Genomic DNA, 21,887 nt, shown 5'->3' on the forward strand with positions numbered 1-21,887 from the left:
GTAGGCATATAGGTGTTTATTGATAGTGTGCTATCCATTCAACTTTTATGTAAACTTGAAATTTTTAATAATAAAAATTTGGGTTTCTAGGAACAGAATCTACCTTAGACCATTGATTCCAAAACTCTAGGAACTAGTTACTTTAGAATTTTGGGTTGATGTTTTTTGTTTTGCTTCTCAAAATTGAAGATCTACCCTGGCAGTGTAGGTTAGAGCCCAAAATTCATATTCCTTTTGGATGAAGGTACAAGTACAGTGGAATTATACCATACTTGTACTTCATCATGCGAATGTGGCCAGACTTGTTCCATCAAAACACTCGGTGTGTATATCTAGGAGTAAGGGTGAATTGGAGAATTTTTGTTTTCTCTCTGTTTGGTTCAGTTGCTCAGGTCTCTTGCCACATTCAGTGGGAGTCTATTTTTTAAAGTAATGGGTTTTCATGTGACATGGCCCCTAAATACAAGCCAATTACTTCATTTCATGTTCACGTGATTTCATGTTCCCATCCCATGTTCATTTTATAGTGATTTCTTCTAATACTACAGAGGAAAAACAGTCTTGTGTTGGACTTGAATGAAAGATAATGTGTCTGTGTACATTATAGATAATTTAAGAGATTTTAAGGGTAATTGTGAGTATATGTAGTTTTCATTGTACGTATTGACTTTAGAACCTAACTTGCCCACAAAGAATCTTTATTTAGGGCTGTCCCCCAAACAAATTAATTAAGGCATTACGCATTGACTGTTATGTTAACAGGTTTCATCAGAATGATCTGTTAGCTACTTGTTAGTTATGTGACCTTAAACTGGTCATTTTTTTTTAAAATTTTTTTTTTTTCAACGTTTTTTATTTATTTTTGGGACAGAGAGAGACAGAGCATGAACGGGGGAGGGGCAGAGAGAGAGGGAGACACAGAATCGGAAACAGGCTCCAGGCTCCGAGCCATCAGCCCAGAGCCTGACGCGGGGCTCGAACTCACGGACCGCGAGATCGTGACCTGGCTGAAGTCGGACGCTCAACCGACTGCGCCACCCAGGCGCCCCTCTTTTTTTTTTTTTTTAAATTTTTTTTTTTTTTTTTTTTTAAACTGGTCATTTTTTTAAAGCCAAAGATGAGTGGTAATAATTTGCCGTATCTATTCCTGGGGTTGCAATGAGAATCAAATGAGATCTAAACACTAATTAGATACTAACGTTAATTAAGTATTCAAATTTAGAGTTAAAAAATGTTGTCATGAATTCCTTAGAACATAGTAAAGTTGTAACTTTTATAAGTTGTCACTATACTAGCTTTTGATGATTTGTTTTAAAGTGGTAATATACTGGGGCGCGTGGGTGACTCAGTTGGCTAAGCATCTGAATCTTGATTTTGGCTCAGGTCTTGATCTCATAGTTCGTGGGATTGAGCCCCACGTCAGGTTCCATTGGGCTCTGGGCTGACAGCACGGAGCCTGCTTGGGATTCTCTCTTTCTCTCTGTGCCCCTCCCCTGTGTTCATGCATGCTCTCTTTCTCTCTCCCTTCCCCCCTCTCTCAAAATAAATAAGAAAATATAAAAAAATACAGTGTTAATATACCTTATTTCCATCTTTAAATAATAGGTACTACTTTAAAGTACCAACGTCATTTCCCACAAGAGCAGATTTGATTTTATATAGGAATGCCTTTGGCTTCTTTACATTGTGGTGGTAATCAGATGTCACTCCCCCACCCCCATTGTGGAAATTTATAAATTAGTAACAAAAATTTTCATCAAATGAAATTTTTATTGCTGGGGTTTTGTGAGTGGAGTAGTCAAGGGTATATGGACATGTCAGTTTCCAACTTTAAGTGGATACAGATATCCAGGATATTTTTAAGACGGGTGCCTGGCTGGCTCAGTTGGTAGAGCATGCAACTGTTGATCTTGGGGTTATGAGTTCAAGCCCCACGTTGGGTGTAGAGATTACTTAAAAAATAAAATATTTAAACATATTTTTTAGACAGAACCTTGCATTATAATTCTTACTGTCGAAGAGACACTGCTATCGTTGGCACTGTCTGTTAAGCTCTTCTGTGTACTTTTGCTGTTATAAGCCTTATATAAAGCAAATGAACTCTGCATTTGGTAGACCAAATTGAATCTACAACATCCTTGCTATTTAATGAGGCTGAGCAAGGAAGAACTGTTAGGATGTTTATATTTGTCCTTATATTGTCACATGTACTAATTGGTTTGAACTAAGGTCACCTTCACTATTACTGGGTATCTTAATGTGACAGTTCTAATCAAGATGTAGAATCATACTTAAGGTAATAAATTACAAATAAGGTCTTAATTTTTGCCATTAGCTGTGCTTTTTACTTAAGAGAGACATATAAACATACAAGGATAGGCAGATATTAAGCCTATTAATAGGCAAATGTAGACTATGTACAAACAGTATAATTTTAACAATATATTTTATACAAGAAAGAAGATAGAATTTTTAGTGTGTATCAAATGCACATTGTAAGCAGTTGAGTCAACAACCCCCGTGCCTCCTCTCAAAGACTGTTTTCTGAAATTGAACTTCAGTGTTCAGTTTCAGAAAAAAAATTCAAAGTGTATAAGCATAAAAAATATTTGTGAAAAACTCTCATCTCTTAGAGGTTTGGCCATTCGTCTCTGTGGATGCTGTTTGATTCTGTCTGTAATCCTTTGGCTCTTACGCCAGGTCCTTAACATTTTGGTGTGTACCAGCCCAATTTTCAACTGCTGACACCTGCAGGTCTTTTGTATGAGGGCTTTTCTGGCCCTGGGAGCCTGTGTAAGCAGTATAGAAATTGGTGTCCTAGAATTGCTGGAGAACTAACTCACCTCATTTCCTCTCCCTAGCTCTCAACCAGTGAAATGATAGGAATTGGTGTATACCTATCATGCCTTGAGATGGGATAATCCTAAAATGTATTTCTACACAGACCCTCTAAGTCCCCAGTGGGATTAAGCTCCCATTAAACCACAGGAATAATTTCCCACTGGGAGTTCCTAGGATTACTTCCCAAATAAACTATGGCAGCACTTTGAATAGAGTCTGCTTTTGGGGAAATAGAAGCTAAAACATGGGGGCATATTCCTTTAAATAAATTCAATATGAAAACCTTAATTTTCCCTAAAGATAGATTTACAAGGCAATTTTTTGTTTTACAAAAGACTTCTGTTATGAACTCCATTTATAAAGAGAATTCATTTAAATAAATCACATACTTGTATTCATTAAGTGCACTGAAAATGCCCATTTTTACACATAGCTTGTTAGAACTATGCTTGTGTAAAACAATACAGTTTCATGTCATAATCAGCATTTTAAGCAAAGTAATTACTTTTGGGGGCAAATTTTATGGAACCAAGTATAGCTATTTATTTGTTTGCTATATTTTCATGTTTAAACCACTCCCACAAGTCCATTTACTGCAGTTTGAATGCTACACATGTGGTAGGTAGGGAGACCATGTGCTTTGTTGTTTAAACCAGGACACACGGGATAGAAAGGTTGTGCCGTTACTTATGCTGGGATAAAAAGAACGAGCACATATGGTCATTCTGTGTATAGGTGACCATATTATTAATTCTTTGGTACAGATTTGCAGTCTTAGTACAGATTTGGATTGATTAAAAATGAAGTGTGTTGGAAGATAGAAGTTTTTCCTTTAGTATCTCTGTTTTCAGAAATTATGTAGTATCAATATTACTGATTATTTCTAAGCATTTTATAACGATTTAAGAGTTTCTGATCAAAAAATAAAAACAAAGCTTTGAATCAAAACATTGAAAGGCAATTCAGTTCTCTCTTCTCCAGGTTCAGTAAACCCTTGTTCCTGTAACTTTTGACCTATAGGTTATATTTTCCTATTTCTAAGTTATTTTCGTGGGTCTTCTTTGGATCCTTTCTAGCAAAATGATTTTCCTGATAGTTTTAAGACACAAATGTGAAGTTCTTAGCCTAGTGTATGGCACATAGTACTCAATAAATGGTGGTTAATAAGAATGAGAAAAATAAGGAAGGTGAAAATAGAGTCATAATTTACTTAGATGTAGCTTCAGGTTGAAATCTAGTCACAATCTTCAGTATTTTACTTTTTTCCCCCTTAAATATAGTCTAAAGTAGCATTTCAAATATTCACAGGTTAGAGGTACTAAAAATAGGTCGTTAGTAATAAAAGTAATTTATCTAATTAAATCTACAATGTTTTCCCAAGCTTTATTTCTTTACTCTCCAGAAGCCCCCTCTTGGTGGACCTACATTCTTTTTGTGCCCAGTTTTGTTATGCAGTCCTGTCATCTGCTCCCTCTTCACAGGGCAAGAATGGAACCTGCTTGGGGCCATTTATAGCTGATAGTTTGTCTCAGCATAATTATGAGTGCTTGATTTTATTCAGACTTAAAACCTCAGCTCCTAATAGTACATTGGCAAGCCTTACTTTTGATCTTCAAGAGATTGTCAAAGATAGGAACTGTCTTTGTCAGTTTCTCAAAGATAGGAACTCTGTTCATCTTTGAATTCCCGGTGTCTGGCACATAGTAAATGAATGAATGAATGAATGAAGTGGATGTCTTCTGTCCACCCCCCCTTTCTTCCTCCCATTTCTTCCTGGGCTGGCCATTCAATAAAACTCTAGTGTTGTACTGTGGGAATGGAGAGTTTTTATTTACACTGAATTAAACAGCAAATTAAACTAAAAGAAAAAGCATCAGGGGAGTCTAATGTGTGTTTACATTCTTACCAAACAAAAGGAAATTACTTTTACTTGCATGTACCTTTTGATTTTTTTTTTTTTTTGTTCATCTCTGTTGTAGTTAGCCTTTGATAGAAATCTTTCTCAGTGCTCTTCTCGATAGTTACATTGTGTTTTCCTTTTTTTTTTTTTGTCTTTGTCAAATTTTCCTGGTTATGCAATCTACAGAATTGACATAGACATTAGAAATTTAAATAGTTAGGGAATTAGGACAGTTTAGTAATACTGTAAGAAAATTTTTTATTTCTATGGAGGAAACTACATGTAGCTTTATTAGAATCATAGTATACTAGAAAAGGAGTAGCTTTTATCCCCACCTAGTTCTTCCAGTTATGACATACCCTTATTTCTGCCTCCCACTATACACCTAATATGCCACCAGAATTACCCACCCCCAGTCCGCCAACAAAACCTAAGCAGCTATTACTTTGTTTTCTGTCAGGCCACTCCTTCATAACCTGATCCTTATTTGCTGACCAGGAAATATATTGACTTAACATTTGTTTCTGTGAAAGGGAACCGTATCTTTTTAAACTGTTGATTCAAGGGGCGCCTGGGTGGCTTGGTTGGTTAAGCGTCCGACTTCGGCTCAGGTCATGATCTCACGGTCCGTGAGTTCGAGCCCCGCGTCGGGCTCTGTGCTGACAGCTCAGAGCCTGGAGCCTGTTTCAGATTCTGTGTCTCCCTCTCTCTCTCTGCCCCTCCCCTGTTCATGCTCTGTCTCTCTGTGTCTCAAAAATAAATAAATGTTAAAAAAAAATTAAAAAAACTGTTGATTAAAAAAAGGATTGTGTATGTTTTCCCTTCAAGGTGACATGGCAGTCTCCTGGAATTAGTCTTAAGTGAAAATGTTGCACAGAAGTTAGGCTTCTCTGTAGTGATACCCATTAAATTACTCAAGTATGAAAGCATAGATGCACAAAACACCCCTTTCTGCCAAGAAAATAATAAGCTTGTTAGCTGCCTGTTAGCTTTTCCTCTTCCCTCACTTGGTATTGAGTTAAATCCTTCCCAGAAATCTAGATTGTCCTTGATTATCAGTGCTTCAGTTGTCCTTTTGGCCTTTGCATGGTCCTCCAACTGTCCACCTGCTTATACACACACAAGTATTACTCACTATTTCGTTTTGAATGAATGGACAGCATCAGCATCAAACATGACACTTCAGTGGTCCACCTGCAAATCACTGATACAAAATGACCCAGGTTTTTTCATTCTGTCCAACTTAGGCAATGGTTTTGTCTTTGTTATTAATATTTTGGGCTTATTTCTCATTGAGAGTTTAAGTGATGGTGAATTGAAACATAGTTTAAATTGCTTTGGGTTAAATTTGTTGTTGTTGTTAATGTTTTAGTCTTAGCTTTTACTAATTCTGTAGCGGAAAACCAGAACTTCTGGATGGAAAAATGCAAATGCATTATAAACTGAGTTGTGCTGGATACAATCTTACAGTAAATACTTAAATCAGTTTTAGGATGCTTTAGTTTTTGATAATGAGGTTGAGAAAAGAATTGGCTTATGAAATTGACATTTAGAATTCATGAATGTTGCAAAATGATTTGGAAGTTAGAAGTATAGGTGAAATTTTTAATTGTTAATTGGTAACGCTGGCTATATTTAAAATCTACATTTGTTTAAAAAGTAAGGAAATAATTCACAACCATGGACAAGTTAATTTTTTCACATTAGAAGCTAAATTGTGACATCATAATCTTAACCTTTTTGCATTTTATTTATAGTTATTTTTAATTTTAGTTTCAGTCTGATGGAAGCAAACAAGAAGATAAAGAGAAAACGGTAAGAGACAAGAAAAATCCAATGTGTCTGATATTTGTCTATGTATAGCATACTGTAAATTTTACTGTGGTCAGACTTTAATCACCTATGTGAATATTTTGTACTCTACATGCTGGATAGAGCTTTTGGAATATCATACAGTTATCGTTTAAGATTGACAGTTCCTGTTTTGGAAGATTACCATGTTGAGAAGGGAAGAGGGATTAATGAGTCCCTCCTTCTCTTGCTGCCCCTTTCCTTACCTCACCTCATTGCTTTCTTAGATGGAGAAACACAAATATCCATTGTGAAAAGGACAGTGATAGTGTGGGGAATTAGGTGTGTTTTATGAGAGGAAGGAATGAAAGTTTTTCCAAGGCTGGCATAAACTTGTTTTTTCTTTTGGGGGGGATTAATATGGACCTTTTACTGAAATAATTTTTCCTCCCTTCTTCATAGGAAGTTATCCTTAGCTGTTTACTTAGCATTACTGACCAGGTACTACTTCCATCTCTTTCTTTGATGGACTGCAATGCTTGTATGTCTGAGGAACTATGGGGAATGTTTAAAACATTTCCCTATCAGCATAGGTAAATACATAAATTTTTATATTTTTCACTACTATTCTAGTGCATTAGCCTCTGAGTGTTTAACTTTTCCTAATTCTTCATCTCATTGTTTTTTAAGGTATCGTCTGTATGGCCAGTGGAAGAATGAAACTTATAACAGTCACCCACTTTTAGTAAAAGTTAAGGCCCAAACAATAGACAGAGCCAAATATATCATGAAGTAAGTTTTAATTTGTTTTTCTTCATATTAATCTAACGTATATCTGAGTCTAATTTACTTTCTTTTAACCAACTTATGTCTGAGTCTCAATTCTGAGGAAGCCCAGGAGTATGTGCTGATGGCATAGTTTATGATATACTGCAGATAGAATGACTATCAGTTTTTGTGTTTTTTTTTTTTTAGCTCATTTTGACTACTAAGTTTTTATAGTTGTCATGTTTGCATAGCTGTAAAATCCAATAATCCTCTTTAATGATGAGTCTTTTTTTAAAGGACAGCCTACTATGGCTTTTGCCCAATTTGCGTAAGACATTTAATGACTTGTACAAGGTGATCAAAGTTCTTGAAATTTCCTCTGCCAGAAGTTATTATAATGAAGATTTTTCTTTTTTGGAAGATCTAATGGAATTATGCAGAACTATCTCCTTGAGTCAACTTTTGAAAGTTTTTATTTTTTTCATTTGTGTGCTTTATTTTCATGTCATTAAAAACAGAAGAGTGATGTTATTTTACTTCTTGGTAAACTGAAATTTAATCATCAACATCATATACTTCAGATTAGAGTTGGTTTGTATACTAAATACACTGCTATATTGCAAGTGTTTTCAGCAAGGCTATTGATTGTCGTTTCTTTTATGTTTGTGCAGTGGTATGGTTATTCTAATTAAAATAGTTCACTCTCTAGTTTAACTAGATTCAACAGTATGCAATGATAGTGTTTGTGCCCAGTGATATCGTCCCTGGCTATAGTCTGCTGGGGAAACAAGTGTGTGCACAATCACAATCAGATCTAATAGTTGCTGTTATATAGTATGTATAATGTTCTTTGAGAAGATAGAGAAGAGAGTGAATTATTTCACCCTTGGGAAGTTGGGGAAGGCATGGAAGGAGATACTAGAATTGGTCCTTCCAAAAGACTTCGGTCTTAAGATTTCCCCAAGTAGAGTTTCTAGCTTAACAACAGCAGTAAGCTAATGTTTATGGAGCCATTAATATTTGTGTGTGAGGCCCTGCACTATGTGCTTTATAGGGATTATTTAATAATACAGTTAACCCTTGAACAACATCGGTTTGAACTATGCAGGTTCACTTATATGTGGATTGTTTTTTCAGTAAATATATTGGAAAATTTTTTGGAGATTTGGAACAACTTACAAATCACATAACGTAGAAATATTGAAAAAGTTAAGAAAAAGGTATGTCTTTAATGCATAAAATATGACTAGTAGATACTAGTCTTTTATCATTTGCTACCATAGAATATACACAAATCTATTATAAAAAGTTAAAATTTATCAAAACTTATATGTATACTTAACAGACCATACATGGTGCCATTGGTAGTTAAGAGACATGTAAACGAATGTAAAGATTTAGTATTAAGTCATAACTGCATAAAACTAACTATAGTACCTAGTGTACCATTGTAATAATTTCGTAGCCACCTCCTGTTGCTATGCAGTGAGCTCAAGTGTTGTGAGTACCCGCTTAAAACACTGTGTGGTGCTAATCATCTCTGAGCAGTTTCTCTCTCCAGTAAATTGCGTTATTGCCATAAAAAGTGATGTCTCATGGTTCTTATGTATTTTTCGTGCTTATTGCAATATCATAAGCCTTACATAACAGCCTGGGACCCGTATGAATTGCCTCTAGTGCTGCCAGAAGCGCTCCCAAGTGGAGCAGAGTCATGACATTACAAGAAAAAATTGCTAATGTGTACAAGAAAAAATTGCTTACAAGAAAAAATTGCTTAGATTGAGGTCTGTGGCTCAGGTACCCGCCATTTCAAGATAAATGAATCCAGCCTAAGGACTGTTTTAAAAAATTTTTTTAAATGTTTATTCATTTCTGAGAGAGAGAGAAAGAGAGAGAGAGACCGAGTGTGAGGAGCAGGGGAGGGGCAGATAGAGAGGGAGACACAGAATCTGAAGCAGGCTCCAGACTCTGAGCTGTCAGCACAGGGCCCGGTGTGGGGCTCGAACCCACGAACTATGAGATCATGACTGAGCCGAAGTCAAATGCTTAACTGACTGAGCCACCCAGGCGCCCCTAAGGATTGTTGTTTAAAAAAAAAAGGTGCGGCGGGGTGGGGGGGGGGGGGCAATTCATGAAGCCATTGCTACAGCTATATGAGCAGATGTGAAAAATTTGTACTTTTTGTGAAATATTTTTTGATCTTGTATTGAAAATGCAGCTGTTTTTATGGGTGCAGGATTACCATAAGGAAGAAATATGTATAGACTCTAATATTTGAGAAAATGCCAAGTCATTTTGTGATATAGGAAAGTGAAGGATCTGAAGCTGGAGAATTTAATGCCAGCAAAGGATGGTTTGATAATTTTAGAGATGTTTGGCTTAAAAAAATGTCAAGATAACAGGAGAAGTGGTTTCTGCTGACCAAGAGGCAGAAAGTAGATGAGTTCCCAGATGCCTTTAAGAAAATCACTGAGGGACACCTGGGTGGCTCAGTTAGTTAAGTGTCTGACTCTTGACTTCGGCTCAGGTCATGATATTATTTATTATTTATTTATTATTTATTTATTTATTTATTATTATTTATTATTTATTATTATTTATTTTTGAGACAGAGAGAGACAGAGCATGAGCAGGGGAGTTTGAGCCCCGCATGGGGCTCTGTGCTGACAGCGTGGATCCTCCCTTTCCCTCTGCCCCTTCCCCATTTGCTCTCTAGTTCTCTCTCAAAAAATAAATAAAGTTAAACTCAAAAAAAATCATGGAGAAGGGATATTTGCCTAAACAGGTTTTTTTTTTTTTTTTTAACTTTTTAATGTTTGTTTATCTTTGAGAGCGAGCATGAGCAAGGGAGAGGCAGAGATAGAGGGAGACACAGAATCCAAAGCAGGCTCCAGGCTCTGAACTGTCAGCAGTTCAGAGCCCAATGCGGGGCTTGAACTCACAAACCACGAGATCATGACCTGAGCTGAAGTTGGATGCTTAACTGACTGAACCACCCAGGCGACCCCTGAACAGGTTTTTAATGCAGACAAAAGTTACCCTATTCTGGAAAATAAAGCCACAAAAGACCTTAAGGAAGAGGCGCAAGTACCAGGATTCAAGGCAGGAAGTGATAGGCTAACTCTACTGTTTTGTGCAAATGCAGTTAGGTTTATGATCTAGAGTGCCCTTATCTATAAAGCTGCTAGCACTTGAGCCTCGAAGGGAAAAGATAAACATCAAGTGCCAGTCTTTTGGTTGTACAACAAGAAGGCCTGGACAACAAGAACCTCTTTTTCTGGATTGAATCAATCCAATCTTTTCAGTTGATTGGTTGAATCAGTCAATTGATTCAGATCAACTGGTTCAGTTGATTCAGTTGATCAGGGCTTTGTCCCAGAAGTTGGGAAATACCTTGCAGTAAGACTGACTTTTAAAGTTCTTTTAATAGGGGTGCCTGGATGGCTCAGTTGGTTGGGCATCTGACTTCGGCTTGGGTCATGATCTCACAGTTCGTGGTTTCAAGCCCTGCATCCGGCTCTCTGCTGTCAGCACAGAGCCTGGAGCCTGCTTCAGATTCTGTGTCTCCCTCTCTCTCTGCCCCTCCCCTGCTCATGCTCTGTCTCTCTCTGTCTCAAAAATAAATAATAATAAAAAAATTTAAAGGTCTTTTCATATTGGACAGTGCCCTTGTCCGCCCAGAACCCCATGAATTCAACACCAGAGGTGCCAAAATGGTCTACTTGCCCTCAAACACAGTGTCTCTAGTTCAGCCTCTAAATCAGGGGGTCATAAGGACCTTTAAGACTCATTACACACAGTACTTTATGGAAAGGATTGTGAACACTATGAAAGAGAACCCCAATAGAGAGAACATTATGAAATTCTGGAAGAATTAATTACACCATTGAAGATGCCATGATTGTTGCAGAAAAGCTGTAAAAGCTATCAAGCCCAAAATAATGAATTCTGATGGGGGAGGGAGGGAACTGTGTCCAGATGTTGTCTATGACTTCACAGGATTTGTGACAGAACCAGTCAAGGAAATCATGAAAGAGATTGTGGATATGGCAAAAAAGGTTGGGAGTAAATGGTTTCAAGATCTGGATTTTTCAGAAATTCAAGAGCTATTAGACACCACATAGCAGATGACTTGATGGAGACGAGTGCTTCTGAATGAATGCAAGATGAAGAAAAAGATGTAGAAGAAGCAGTGACAGAAAACAGATTGACCTTAGACAGTCTGGCAGAAGGTTCTGATTATTCAAGACTGCTTCTGACTTCTCTTATGACATGGACCCTTCTATGATATGGGCACTGAACCTAAAGCAAATAGTGGGAGAAGAATGGGTATCACATTGAAACATTTTTAAAGTGGAAAAGCAAAAAAGTCAGGCAAATTACCATGTACTTCCATAAAGTAACACTGAGTGTGCCTGCCTCAGCTGCCTCCCTTCCACCTCCTCCGCCTCTTCCACCCTGCCATCCCTGAGACAGCAAGAACGGCAACCATTCCTCTTTCTCCTCCTCTTCGGCCTACTCAGTGCGAAGGCAGCGAGAATGAAGACTTCATGATGATCCACTTCCACTAATAAGCATCCTGTGATACAGTTAAGAAACTTACCTGTTGTGTTTGTGTGTGTCTCTGTATGAAAATCTAACCCTGTGGGAAGAACTATAAGAGATGTTTTTCTGTCCTCATCATGTAGGACATTGTGTGCAAGACTTGTATGGAAGTGGATAGGCTGTCCTTACGTAGGCATTCGGTGAATGATATTTAACAACATTAATAATGTGTTCGTTTTCTTACTGGTTTACAACTTTGCTTTCAAAGAATTGTTATTACTGTAGTATGCCTTTCTCTTGTAATTGGACAAACTGCATATCAGCCTATCATCACAGGTAAGTGGTTTTCTAAATAAATGTAACAGTGTTTCCAATACTGTATTATGAATATGAGTGTAATGCTATATGCCATTAAAATTTTATAATGATTCATTCATTAGTCTATAGGCTAGGCTACCATGAAGCAATTGTATCGATTATACTAGGCTGTCCTAAAACCAATCATATTGCTGCTGTTTCATTATCAGTGTATGAATCATTATACCTGTGAATGAATATGAGTTTCTTTTCCACATTATCTTTTCATTTTTGATGTCTAGTGTTAGTACCTACATCTACAGTGTTTTATATCATATAAGATAATACTGATGTAGGTACTGACAGACTGTTCACCTTGTAAATAGATGATGTAAACTTAACAGTATTGATAAATACAATACAGTACTGTAATTGTTTCTCTTATGATTTTCTTAATAGCGTTTTCTTTAGTTTATTGTAAGAATACAGCGTGTAATACATACAGAGAATATGTGTTAATCGGCTCTTTATGTTATATTGGTAAGGCTTCTGGTCAACAGTAAGCTGTTATTCATAGTTAAGGTTTGGGGGAGTTAAAAATTATACACAGATTTTCAACTGTTGGGGGTTATTGCCCCTAATCTCCATGTTGTTCAAGGGTCAACTGTATGTTAGATCTTACCAAATCTCTTGAATCTGTCTCTTCCACTCTGTACTGCCACTATAACTCATTTCTTTTATCTGGAGTATTATGGTGCCTTGTATTTATTGTTTCTTCAAGATCCCTTGGTGACTAACCATTGCCTGCAGATTACGATGTGTCAACCTTTATGGTGTGGTGATGTGAGACATCTTTTGTGATCTGTCCCTCCCCATTTCCAACCTCTTTCCCTGCCAATTCTACCTCCAACCGTACTGAGTCAAGTTTCCCTCAGTGTGCTGTGGTCCTCTTTATGTTTGCGTATGTTTTTCGTTTCTTTTGTTGGTACAGGTTTTCCCTTACCTCTTTTTCCTCCCTAACTGGTGACCTCATCCTTGGAGGGTGGGCTCCAGTGTTAACCATCTCATGAAGGCTTCTGTAGCACATACTGCCAAGCACAATTGACTATTCTTTATTTGCACCACCACTGTCCCATATGCATGTGATGCTATCATACCACTGAGATACATTGCTAGGATTATTTGTCTTTTATATAATTATCTAATCTTCTGAATAGTTTATACATGCACATTGTTTAAATTTCAATAAATACAAAAAGGTAGATAGTAAGAAGTCTCACACCCTACCCCCATCCACTCAGTCCTCCTAAAAGGAAAAAAGGAGCCACTGTTTACTTTCTTATTTATTCTTCCAGATATTTTTATGTGTATACAGGTGAATACAAAGATACTGTTCTCCCTTTTTGTACTATTGATAGCATATAATTAGTACTGTTCTGTAATTTGCTGTACTTGTTAGAGAATGTAAAATGTAAAAAATAGGTTGACTCTGTCTCCCCAGCTGGACTAAGCTTGAGAGCAGGAGCTATTATTCATCCTTGTATTCCTAGTGCTTAGCTCTTTGCCTGTCATAGAAGACATTAATAAGAATGAATTGATTAATAAAAATATTTACCACAGAAGGATATGTGTAGAATTTTTAATGTACTTGGGTTTTTGTTGTATTTGTTAGTTATAACTATTTCACCAGGCTTGAACAATATGATTTTGGTATTGATTGAAGTTTGTATGTTGGGAAGGGAATATATTAATTTATTACTTGCAGAATTTCACAAATTTTGATTGCTGTTTAAAAAATGAATTTGCTGTAAGGCATTCAGTAATTCATTCCACAAATGCTCACCGATTGTGTTCCATATGCCAGACGCCGTGCGTGGTAGCTTGAGGGGGAGACAAAAATCAAGAATCTATTCCTTTTATTATTTTTATTTTTATTTTTATTTTTATTTTTATTTTTATTTTTATTTTTTTTCTCTCCAGGGTGGAGGCAGAAGGGAATGGGATAAAAAGTATAGAGAAGAAGGGTTTGCTTTGGCAGTAGGATGACCACTTGAAATAGTAGGCTCAGAAGTAAGGACAGGTGGTAGTAAGTTTGAAGGTGGAGCAGAGTATAGCCAAAGTTTAAAACTTGATAGATCTCTCTTCTGTGGGGGAAAAGGGAAACTGGGCCGTGGAGAATGGGAAAGGGAAGCAGTTGATGATGAAATAATTTTGATTGATGGGTCAGTTTTGTCATAAGAAACTTCTTAAGTTTGTTACTTCCAGAATTGTTCCATTCTTTGAACTATCAACTGAATTCATTATTTGCTTCTTCATATTGTATTTTCATTCTAGAAAGCTTTGAGTTGTCAGCTTTTTAAGTTCCTAGATTTGTTTTTAAAGTTTATTTATTTATTTTGAGAGAGAGGAGAGAGAGCACAAACAGGGGAGGGGCAGAGAGAGAGAGAGAGAGAGAGGGAGGGAGGGAGGGAGGGAGGGAAGGAGGGAGGAGAGAGAGAGAATCCAAAGCAGTCTTCACACTCAGCACACGGCCCAACATGGGGCTCGATCCCAGGACCGTGAGATCGTGACCTGAGCCGAAATCAAGAGTCGGCTGCTTAACCACTGAGCCACCAGGTGCCCCTTTAAGTTTGTAGATGTATTATGTAATGTTAGAAGAATTTAAGATGCTGTGTAATAATTTTGAACTGTAAGCATTTCATAGATGTAAGTTTTCCAGAATGTTAGTAAAAGAATACTGAGCAGAGGAAGAATTAAAGAGGAAGAAAAGGAGTAGAATTGATTTTTCAGAAATGGTTTCCTTTCAAAAATTATTTACATGAAAACCAGAGAACTTCCTATATCAAGGAATGCGGCATTAGCTATTACTCTATTAGGGTAACTGAGACAGATGGTATGAGGTATTCATTGCATTACACTAAATTTTGTATTTTAATCCCTAAGCTGATAAATGAGCCCATCTAAATCTAAAATAATTCTGATTTGCTACAAGAGTTTTATGTGCTCGTAGAGTACATTAGGAGTTTTTGCTTATTAGACTTACTGTAAAATGGAAATGTCTATATTACAAATGTTAAGCATCAATATAAAATCTTAATATCCTTTGGTAGAATGCCTAATCAAAATAGCCTAAGGCCTACAGTAAAGTATATGAAGAATTTGGTTGTTTACGTAGATCCATTTTAGATACTTGGGAAATACCTGTTTTTTCTTTTGTTTTTGTTTTTATGATACAACAAAGCTGTCAACATTGTGAGGGAAATGACTTAATTAAGATGATCCGTGCCACCTTTTTCTCCTCTTGTAGGCGTCTAACCAAGGAAAATGTGAAGCCTTCTGGAAGACAAATTGGGAAATTGAGCCACAGCAATCCAACCATTTTGTTTGATTATGTATGTTTTGAGGTTAATATTGTTTTAAGGGATATTTCTTTTTGTTATCTTTAAATCAGGACAAGTGGAAATGGAATGATGAGGTTTTAAAAATGGTAGTTTTAGGGGAAAAAAAATCTTTAGTAAACGAGACATCATATAATCTAAAACCAAAACAGCATAGAATATATTTAACACATTGATCTAATTTTTTGGTAATATATAACAATGCTACTGTTATAAATAATCTAATACTGTCTTATTTACCATATGTTGATTTAGAGAAATAGTAATAAAGAGATGCATTATATATGATTTTAGTTGTTAGAAACATTTGAATAGCATTTCATTCAAGCATAGCACTTTCATATTTAGAAAGAGATTTCTAAAAGACATTTGGCATTTATCATTCTGAAATTCAACTTATTCCTGGAATTGTTTCCTAATTGGAAAATGTAGCTTATGAAAATATTTTCTACAGAAACAGAATAGATCTTATGTAAATACAAAATAGAAGCTACTTTATTTTTAAGCATGGTTTCTTAACAAATATAGCCATAATTTAGCACAGAACGCCTCTTTTGATGAGTTAATGCCATCTATTCTTTGCTCTTATCTTCCAGATCTTATCACAAATACAGAAGTATGATAACTTAATAACACCTGTAGTAGATTCACTGAAATACCTGACTTCATTGAATTATGATGTTTTGGCCTGTATCCTTTCAAGTGAACTAACACATAGATTTCACATTTCATAGACCTTAATGGTGAACATTTTAGTTTCATTATTTTTTTTCATTGTAAGTTCCATTAGTAGGCATATGAGGTTGATTCAGGTGGCTGATCTGAAGGTTGGCCAGCCAGGAGTTTGTGTATACGTGTCTATGTTGTATATAGGGAGAGAACAATGTTATGTTTACTAAACATCGTGATACAGGTGAAATCTGTCTTGCTTGCTGAGAGATGGAAAAGTGGCTAAAGAAGAAAAGTTGGTACTACATGGAGTGTAATTTTCAATGATTTATAATAACTTGAAGCTAACAATTGTTTTAAGGGGCTTTATTAGAGATTGTAGTGACCTGAAATGTTTCCTTAATGTATGAAAGATTGTATCATCGAAGCTTTAGCTAATCCGGAAAAGGAGAGAATGAAACATGACGACACAACCATCTCAAGCTGGCTTCAGAGTAAGTATTTTTATTTTTCCAAGGATGAAATTTCCATCTGTTGCAATTGCCATGTTATATATTCTATTACCCATGCTAAGAGCCTGTTTGTCAAGAGGTGCTGAGAATACTTAGCCACTTGGCTTGTTCTCAAGCTGGACGTCCAAGTCTTTGGCTGCGTAAGGAAGTTCATATAGTACTTATTCATTTTCCAACTCAAGAGTCCAGTATTGGCTATGATCGAATTTGTGCAAGCATTCCTGGGGAGATGAAAATTCCCTTCTATTATTTCAGTGGAATTAATCTTAAAGGAACTATTGTCTTTTCTCTCTATCCTGACGTTTCGGTCATCTTAAAAGAACAAAAACTTGTTTGTTAACAAAAAACACTACTTTTTTTTAAATTTCTTATGCTTTTGATTTCTAGCAGTGAGTTCCCTTTTCTTTCAACCTATCATGTTTGATAGCTGAATCTTGTAGTAGCTCCCCATTGCCCTTTAAAGTCTGAAATCTGGATTAAGTCATGTAAGTAAGTTCTTTTGGAATCAAGTCCTTACTCAGTGTATTAGCCTCATCTTTTGCCCCTCCCCAATGTTCTAGGTTCCATTAATACTGAACTGGTACTTTCCATGGCCTTTTTTGCACGTGTTATTGCCTCTACTTGGAATACCCTTCCATGCTGCAGCCTCATTTCCTCCACCACGTCTTCTACTTATTCATTAGATTTCAGCTTAGAGGTCACTTTTCTTCAGAAGGCTTTCCCTATTAATGTTCCTACCCAAAGGTCAGAATTAGGTGCTCTGTTTCTGTATTCCCATGGAACCTTTTACTCATCATAGTTATGACAGTTCACTTTTCTGTATCCCTCATTAGACTGTAAGCTCCTTGAGGGCAGGACTTGTGTTTTGTCCATTATCCTTTAGATGCTCAGCAAATAATTGTTGAAAAGGCTACAGATCACTTGATTTTTACTGGGATCTCCTCTTCTTGTCTTGACTGGGGTTTTTCTCCTTACTCATGATGTGATAAGGACTATTGGTAAAAATTGGTCGTTTGTTTGCTTCTTGGTCTGGCAATGCTTTACCTGTTTGCTTGCCTCTCCACAACTAGTAGCATGTTTCTAGATAAAAAGAGGTTTTTTGTGTGTGACTCAAACATTTGAGAGGCAGGTGTTTTGTTGATCATTCAAATTTACTGAGTGATCTGCAAGATTTTGTTGTGGCCTGATTAATTGTTGTGGCCCAACAGGCTCTGGAATCAGGTCGTATAGGTTTGAATCATTGTGCTACCTCATACCAACTATGTGACATGTTCCTTATTGATAGGTTGATAACAACCTGAGATGATTATTGCAAAAATTAAATGAGATAATTAACATTAAAGTACTTAGTACAGTGCTTCGCATATGTATGCTCAAGAAATATTAGCTGTTATTAATTCTAAAACTCCAATGGCATCAGCAATACAAGTATTCCTAGCTCATTTTGTTTTAGAGATTGAGTTAGTTGAGAAATGGCACTTAATATTGTGTTTTTTTTTTTTGTTTTTGTTTTTGTTTTTTGTTTTATGAACTGTTTTTTAAAAGCCCTATTTTTTTATTTCATATAGGTCTGGCTAGTTTCTGTGGTGCAGTTTTTCGTAAATATCCAATTGATCTTGCTGGTCTTCTTCAATATGTGGCTAATCAGCTAAAGGCAGGCAAAAGGTATTCATAGCAAATTATATGTAAATGAAATTCAGTAATTAGAGTACTTCTGGTGGTATTGGGATATTGAGATTGCTATTATCCTGAAAAACTGTTGGTTGTAGGCTTAAGTAGAATAGTTGCTCACTTATATATATGGAATTCTTTAATTAAAAGAAATTGTAATTTCATACATAAATACTTTTTTACACAAATGTAATATTTGGCCATATATCTAATTCATTAAAAAGACAATTCGTTTTGACTACCTATTAGGCTCTTGAATAAGTGGTTAGTTAATATGGTATATTGTAAATCTTCTTATGACAAGACATATTACATTATTGATTATGCTGCTGGACAGTAATTGAACTTTACATTAAGCATATGGTAGGAACATGTTTATTTTGAGGGTGTATATAGTATTTTTGAAACAATTTTTTAAAAAAATATGGACTTCAGAGATTACGTACAGCTTGCATACCTTTTGGATAACGTTCTCTTTTCTTTATAAATACTGAATTTTATTGTTTTATTCTGGACCCATATCACTGCTTAGAGTTGGAATTAGTGTGTATCTTAAACCTCCTCAGCAGTAGACGGACTAGACTCGAAGAACTGGAAATTGTTCCTGAAAACTTTCTGGTAGAAAGCAAACAAAAGTTTTAAAGCTATCTGCTGTTCCACACAAGTATTACCTAAGTAATTCTTGACAGATTCTTATTTTGGATTAGAGAACACTGAAAAAAATAATTAGATTTTAGGATTTTATCAGCACATCACACTCTGTGCATCTGTCCACCATTCCTATACATTTTACTCTTCTGTGTCTATGGGCCAGGAGAATGTAATGTTATTTTTAAGTCTATAGTTCAGTTTTCTGTACTGTGAATATAGTTTTTAATTAAAAGATAGTTTAAAGAAAAATTAAAATATTTCGTTGGTACTTGTTGCATACTAATTTGCCCGGAGGGCTCTCTTGTTTTCAAAACCTATGTTTAGGGAAGGCAAGACAAGTTGAGAGAGTAAGCACTCAATAAGAATCTTCAAACACTGCCTTTTATCTATTTTTAACTTGTGTCTTGCGTATGTCTAGCTTTACGTTTGGGAACACGTCTGTATTTGTTTTGTAGGAAAGAAGGTTTCCACTTAATCTTCATTACTTAACTAATTAAAGAGGATCTTGAAAGTCATATGTTGTTATTTCCATTGATAGTCCTAAGCTTTGAGAATTAAAATGAGTAACTATTGGCACAATAACAAATGTTTTTAAGGCTGTCATCTTAGGCTCATACACTGCAACTTGGAACTTCGTTCCCTTCCTTTTTTTTTTCTTTCTCCTATCCCTCACTCCCTCCATTCCTTCCAAGTGTGTGTGATTGTTTAGAGAGATGGCTCTATACCGTCAAATATATATATTGGCCACCTTGTACTGGAGGATAAAAAAATGCTGTGAAGAAGTGAAGGGGATTAAGAGTACACTTACCATGATGAGCACTGAGTAATGTATAGCATTGTTGAATCACTGTATGAGTAAAACTGACATAAACTGTATGTTAATTATACTTGAGTTAAAAAATAAATAAAAAACATTTAAAAATGCTATGAAGGGCTTTTGGGCCAAGTGATAAAAAATAAAAGATGAACTATAGATTAAAGTATTGAATCAGTGTTAGATTTACTAAAGTTGATAACTATGCTGTGGTTATGTAAGAGAATAATTATATTCTTGGAAATACATTCTTAGGAATTTTAGGGGTAAAATGTGCCCTTAAAAGTGATGTTACTTACTAAGTAAGTTACTCTCAAATGGTTTGAAAAAATTGTGTGTGTGTGTGTGTGTGTGTGTGTGTGTGTGTGTGTGCGCGCGCGCGCGTGTGTGTAGAGGGAGAGAAAACACAAACGATAAAGAGAACAGGAGTCCAAATGTTAATAGGTGAAGTCAGGGTAAAGGGTATATGGCAGTGCTTTGTGCTATTTTTTATCTTTACGTACTGTCTGTATGTTTGAAATTATTCCCAGGAAAATGTTAAAGTAAACATATTACATGTCTCAAATATTGTTCAGTATAGTTCCAGGAATGCAGTTTTTCCTTAAAAACCACATTAGCCCCTTTCCGCTCCATATTTACATACAAGCAATTTAGGGATTCTCAGCATGTTAATTATAATATATTGTAACTTTTATGTTTGAAGTTTCAACTCTAGACTGTTTCTTATTTTTTCCAAATAGTTTTGACCTGCTTATATTGAAAGAAGTGGTACAAAAAATGGCAGGAATAGAAATCACAGAGGAAATGACGATGGAGCAACTAGAGGCCATGACTGGTGGAGAGCAACTAAAAGCTGAGGTGAGAGTTGCTCGTTTTTTTATGGACTTTTTAAGTTCAAAATAGATGCATGCTCATACTAAAGAATCCAAACAACGCGTAAGTACATGAAGCCAAATGTCAAAGCCATGCATAACCCTCCTCTCGTGACTGTCCTCATCTCCCTTTTGAAAACTGTGATCTACTAGTTATTTAAGCCCTTTCAAACAGCTGAAACAAAGTATAAAAGACAGCAGTGCATTTGTAAGGGAAGTAAATGCCAAGTGTTCTGTGGTCCTTGATATCCTAACTGGTGTTAATCTGAACATCATCACTCTGTTGTTGAATCTTTAAACTGGTGACTGTAATCAGCAATTGTGTCACTAAAATAAATTTGTGAAGAGAGGAAAGGAATGTAGAATAAGTTTTTAATCTTCAGGATTGTAACTGACCCTCTTCTGTGTCTTTTTCAAATCAGATAGCATGTGTTACATACTATGCGCTGGTAAATTTATGTCTTCTCTTGTGCAGGGTGGTTATTTTGGCCAGATCAGAAACACTAAAAAATCCTCCCAGAGATTAAAAGATGCACTATTGGACCATGATCTTGCTCTTCCTCTCTGTTTGCTTATGGCTCAGCAGAGGAATGGGGTAATCTTCCAGGAAGGTGGAGAGAAACATTTGAAACTTGTGGGAAAACTCTATGATCAGGCAAGTTAAAGTGGCTTTTGTGCTTGTGTGGATTTCTTTTTCATCCTGATAGTGGAAAATATGGAATGTGGTATAATTTTCATTTATTTATTTATTTTTTGTTTTTAAATGTTTATTTTGAGAGAGAGCACGCGCAGGGGAGAGACAAAGAGAGAGGGAGAGAGAACCCTAAGCAGGCTCTGCGCTGTCAGCACAGAGCCCAACGTAGGGCTCAGTCTCAGGAACTGTGAGATCATGACCTGAGCCAAAATCAAGAGTCAGATGCATAACTGACTGAGCCACCCAGACGCCCCAGAATGCAATATAATTTTTAAAATGTCATTTGCACATCATATGAGTGTGAAACAGCTCTAATGTAAAATAGGCATTCTTGAACTAGGGCGTATTTCTGTGCAAATTATGGTATTTAAGAGAAGGCTCTAGGAAATGTAATCATATGTATAAGATTTTCAATTTAAGTAGTTAACTTCAAGTTATTTGCTCTCATATCTTTTCCTGATCTC

The 21,887-nt window shown here is 36.1% G+C and overlaps 1 protein-coding gene across 14 annotated transcripts in view; it reads left to right on the forward strand.

Annotated features, from left to right (window-relative positions):
- The window catches only part of THOC2 (THO complex subunit 2), a 113,462-nt gene that overhangs the window by 60,469 nt on the left and 31,106 nt on the right, over nt 1–21,887 (forward strand). For 9 of the 14 annotated variants that reach the window (XM_081794261.1, XM_081794262.1, XM_081794257.1 and 6 more), the window contains 9 exons: nt 6,515–6,556; nt 6,995–7,125; nt 7,223–7,324; nt 15,450–15,546; nt 16,137–16,230; nt 16,623–16,703; nt 18,290–18,386; nt 20,598–20,715; nt 21,205–21,384. In XM_081794261.1, coding sequence (XP_081650387.1) covers nt 6,515–6,556; nt 6,995–7,125; nt 7,223–7,324; nt 15,450–15,546; nt 16,137–16,230; nt 16,623–16,703; nt 18,290–18,386; nt 20,598–20,715; nt 21,205–21,384 — 942 coding nt within the window. The remainder of the gene's footprint in view (nt 1–6,514; nt 6,557–6,994; nt 7,126–7,222; nt 7,325–15,449; nt 15,547–16,136; nt 16,231–16,622; nt 16,704–18,289; nt 18,387–20,597; nt 20,716–21,204; nt 21,385–21,887) is intronic. The other 5 variants (XM_081794266.1, XM_081794263.1, XM_081794265.1 and 2 more) reach the window with 1 other exon arrangement.

The sequence above is a fragment of the Panthera onca genome, chromosome X (assembly GCF_046562875.1).
Source record: "Panthera onca isolate mPanOnc1 chromosome X, mPanOnc1 haplotype 2, whole genome shotgun sequence".
Lineage (NCBI taxonomy): Eukaryota > Metazoa > Chordata > Mammalia > Carnivora > Felidae > Panthera > Panthera onca.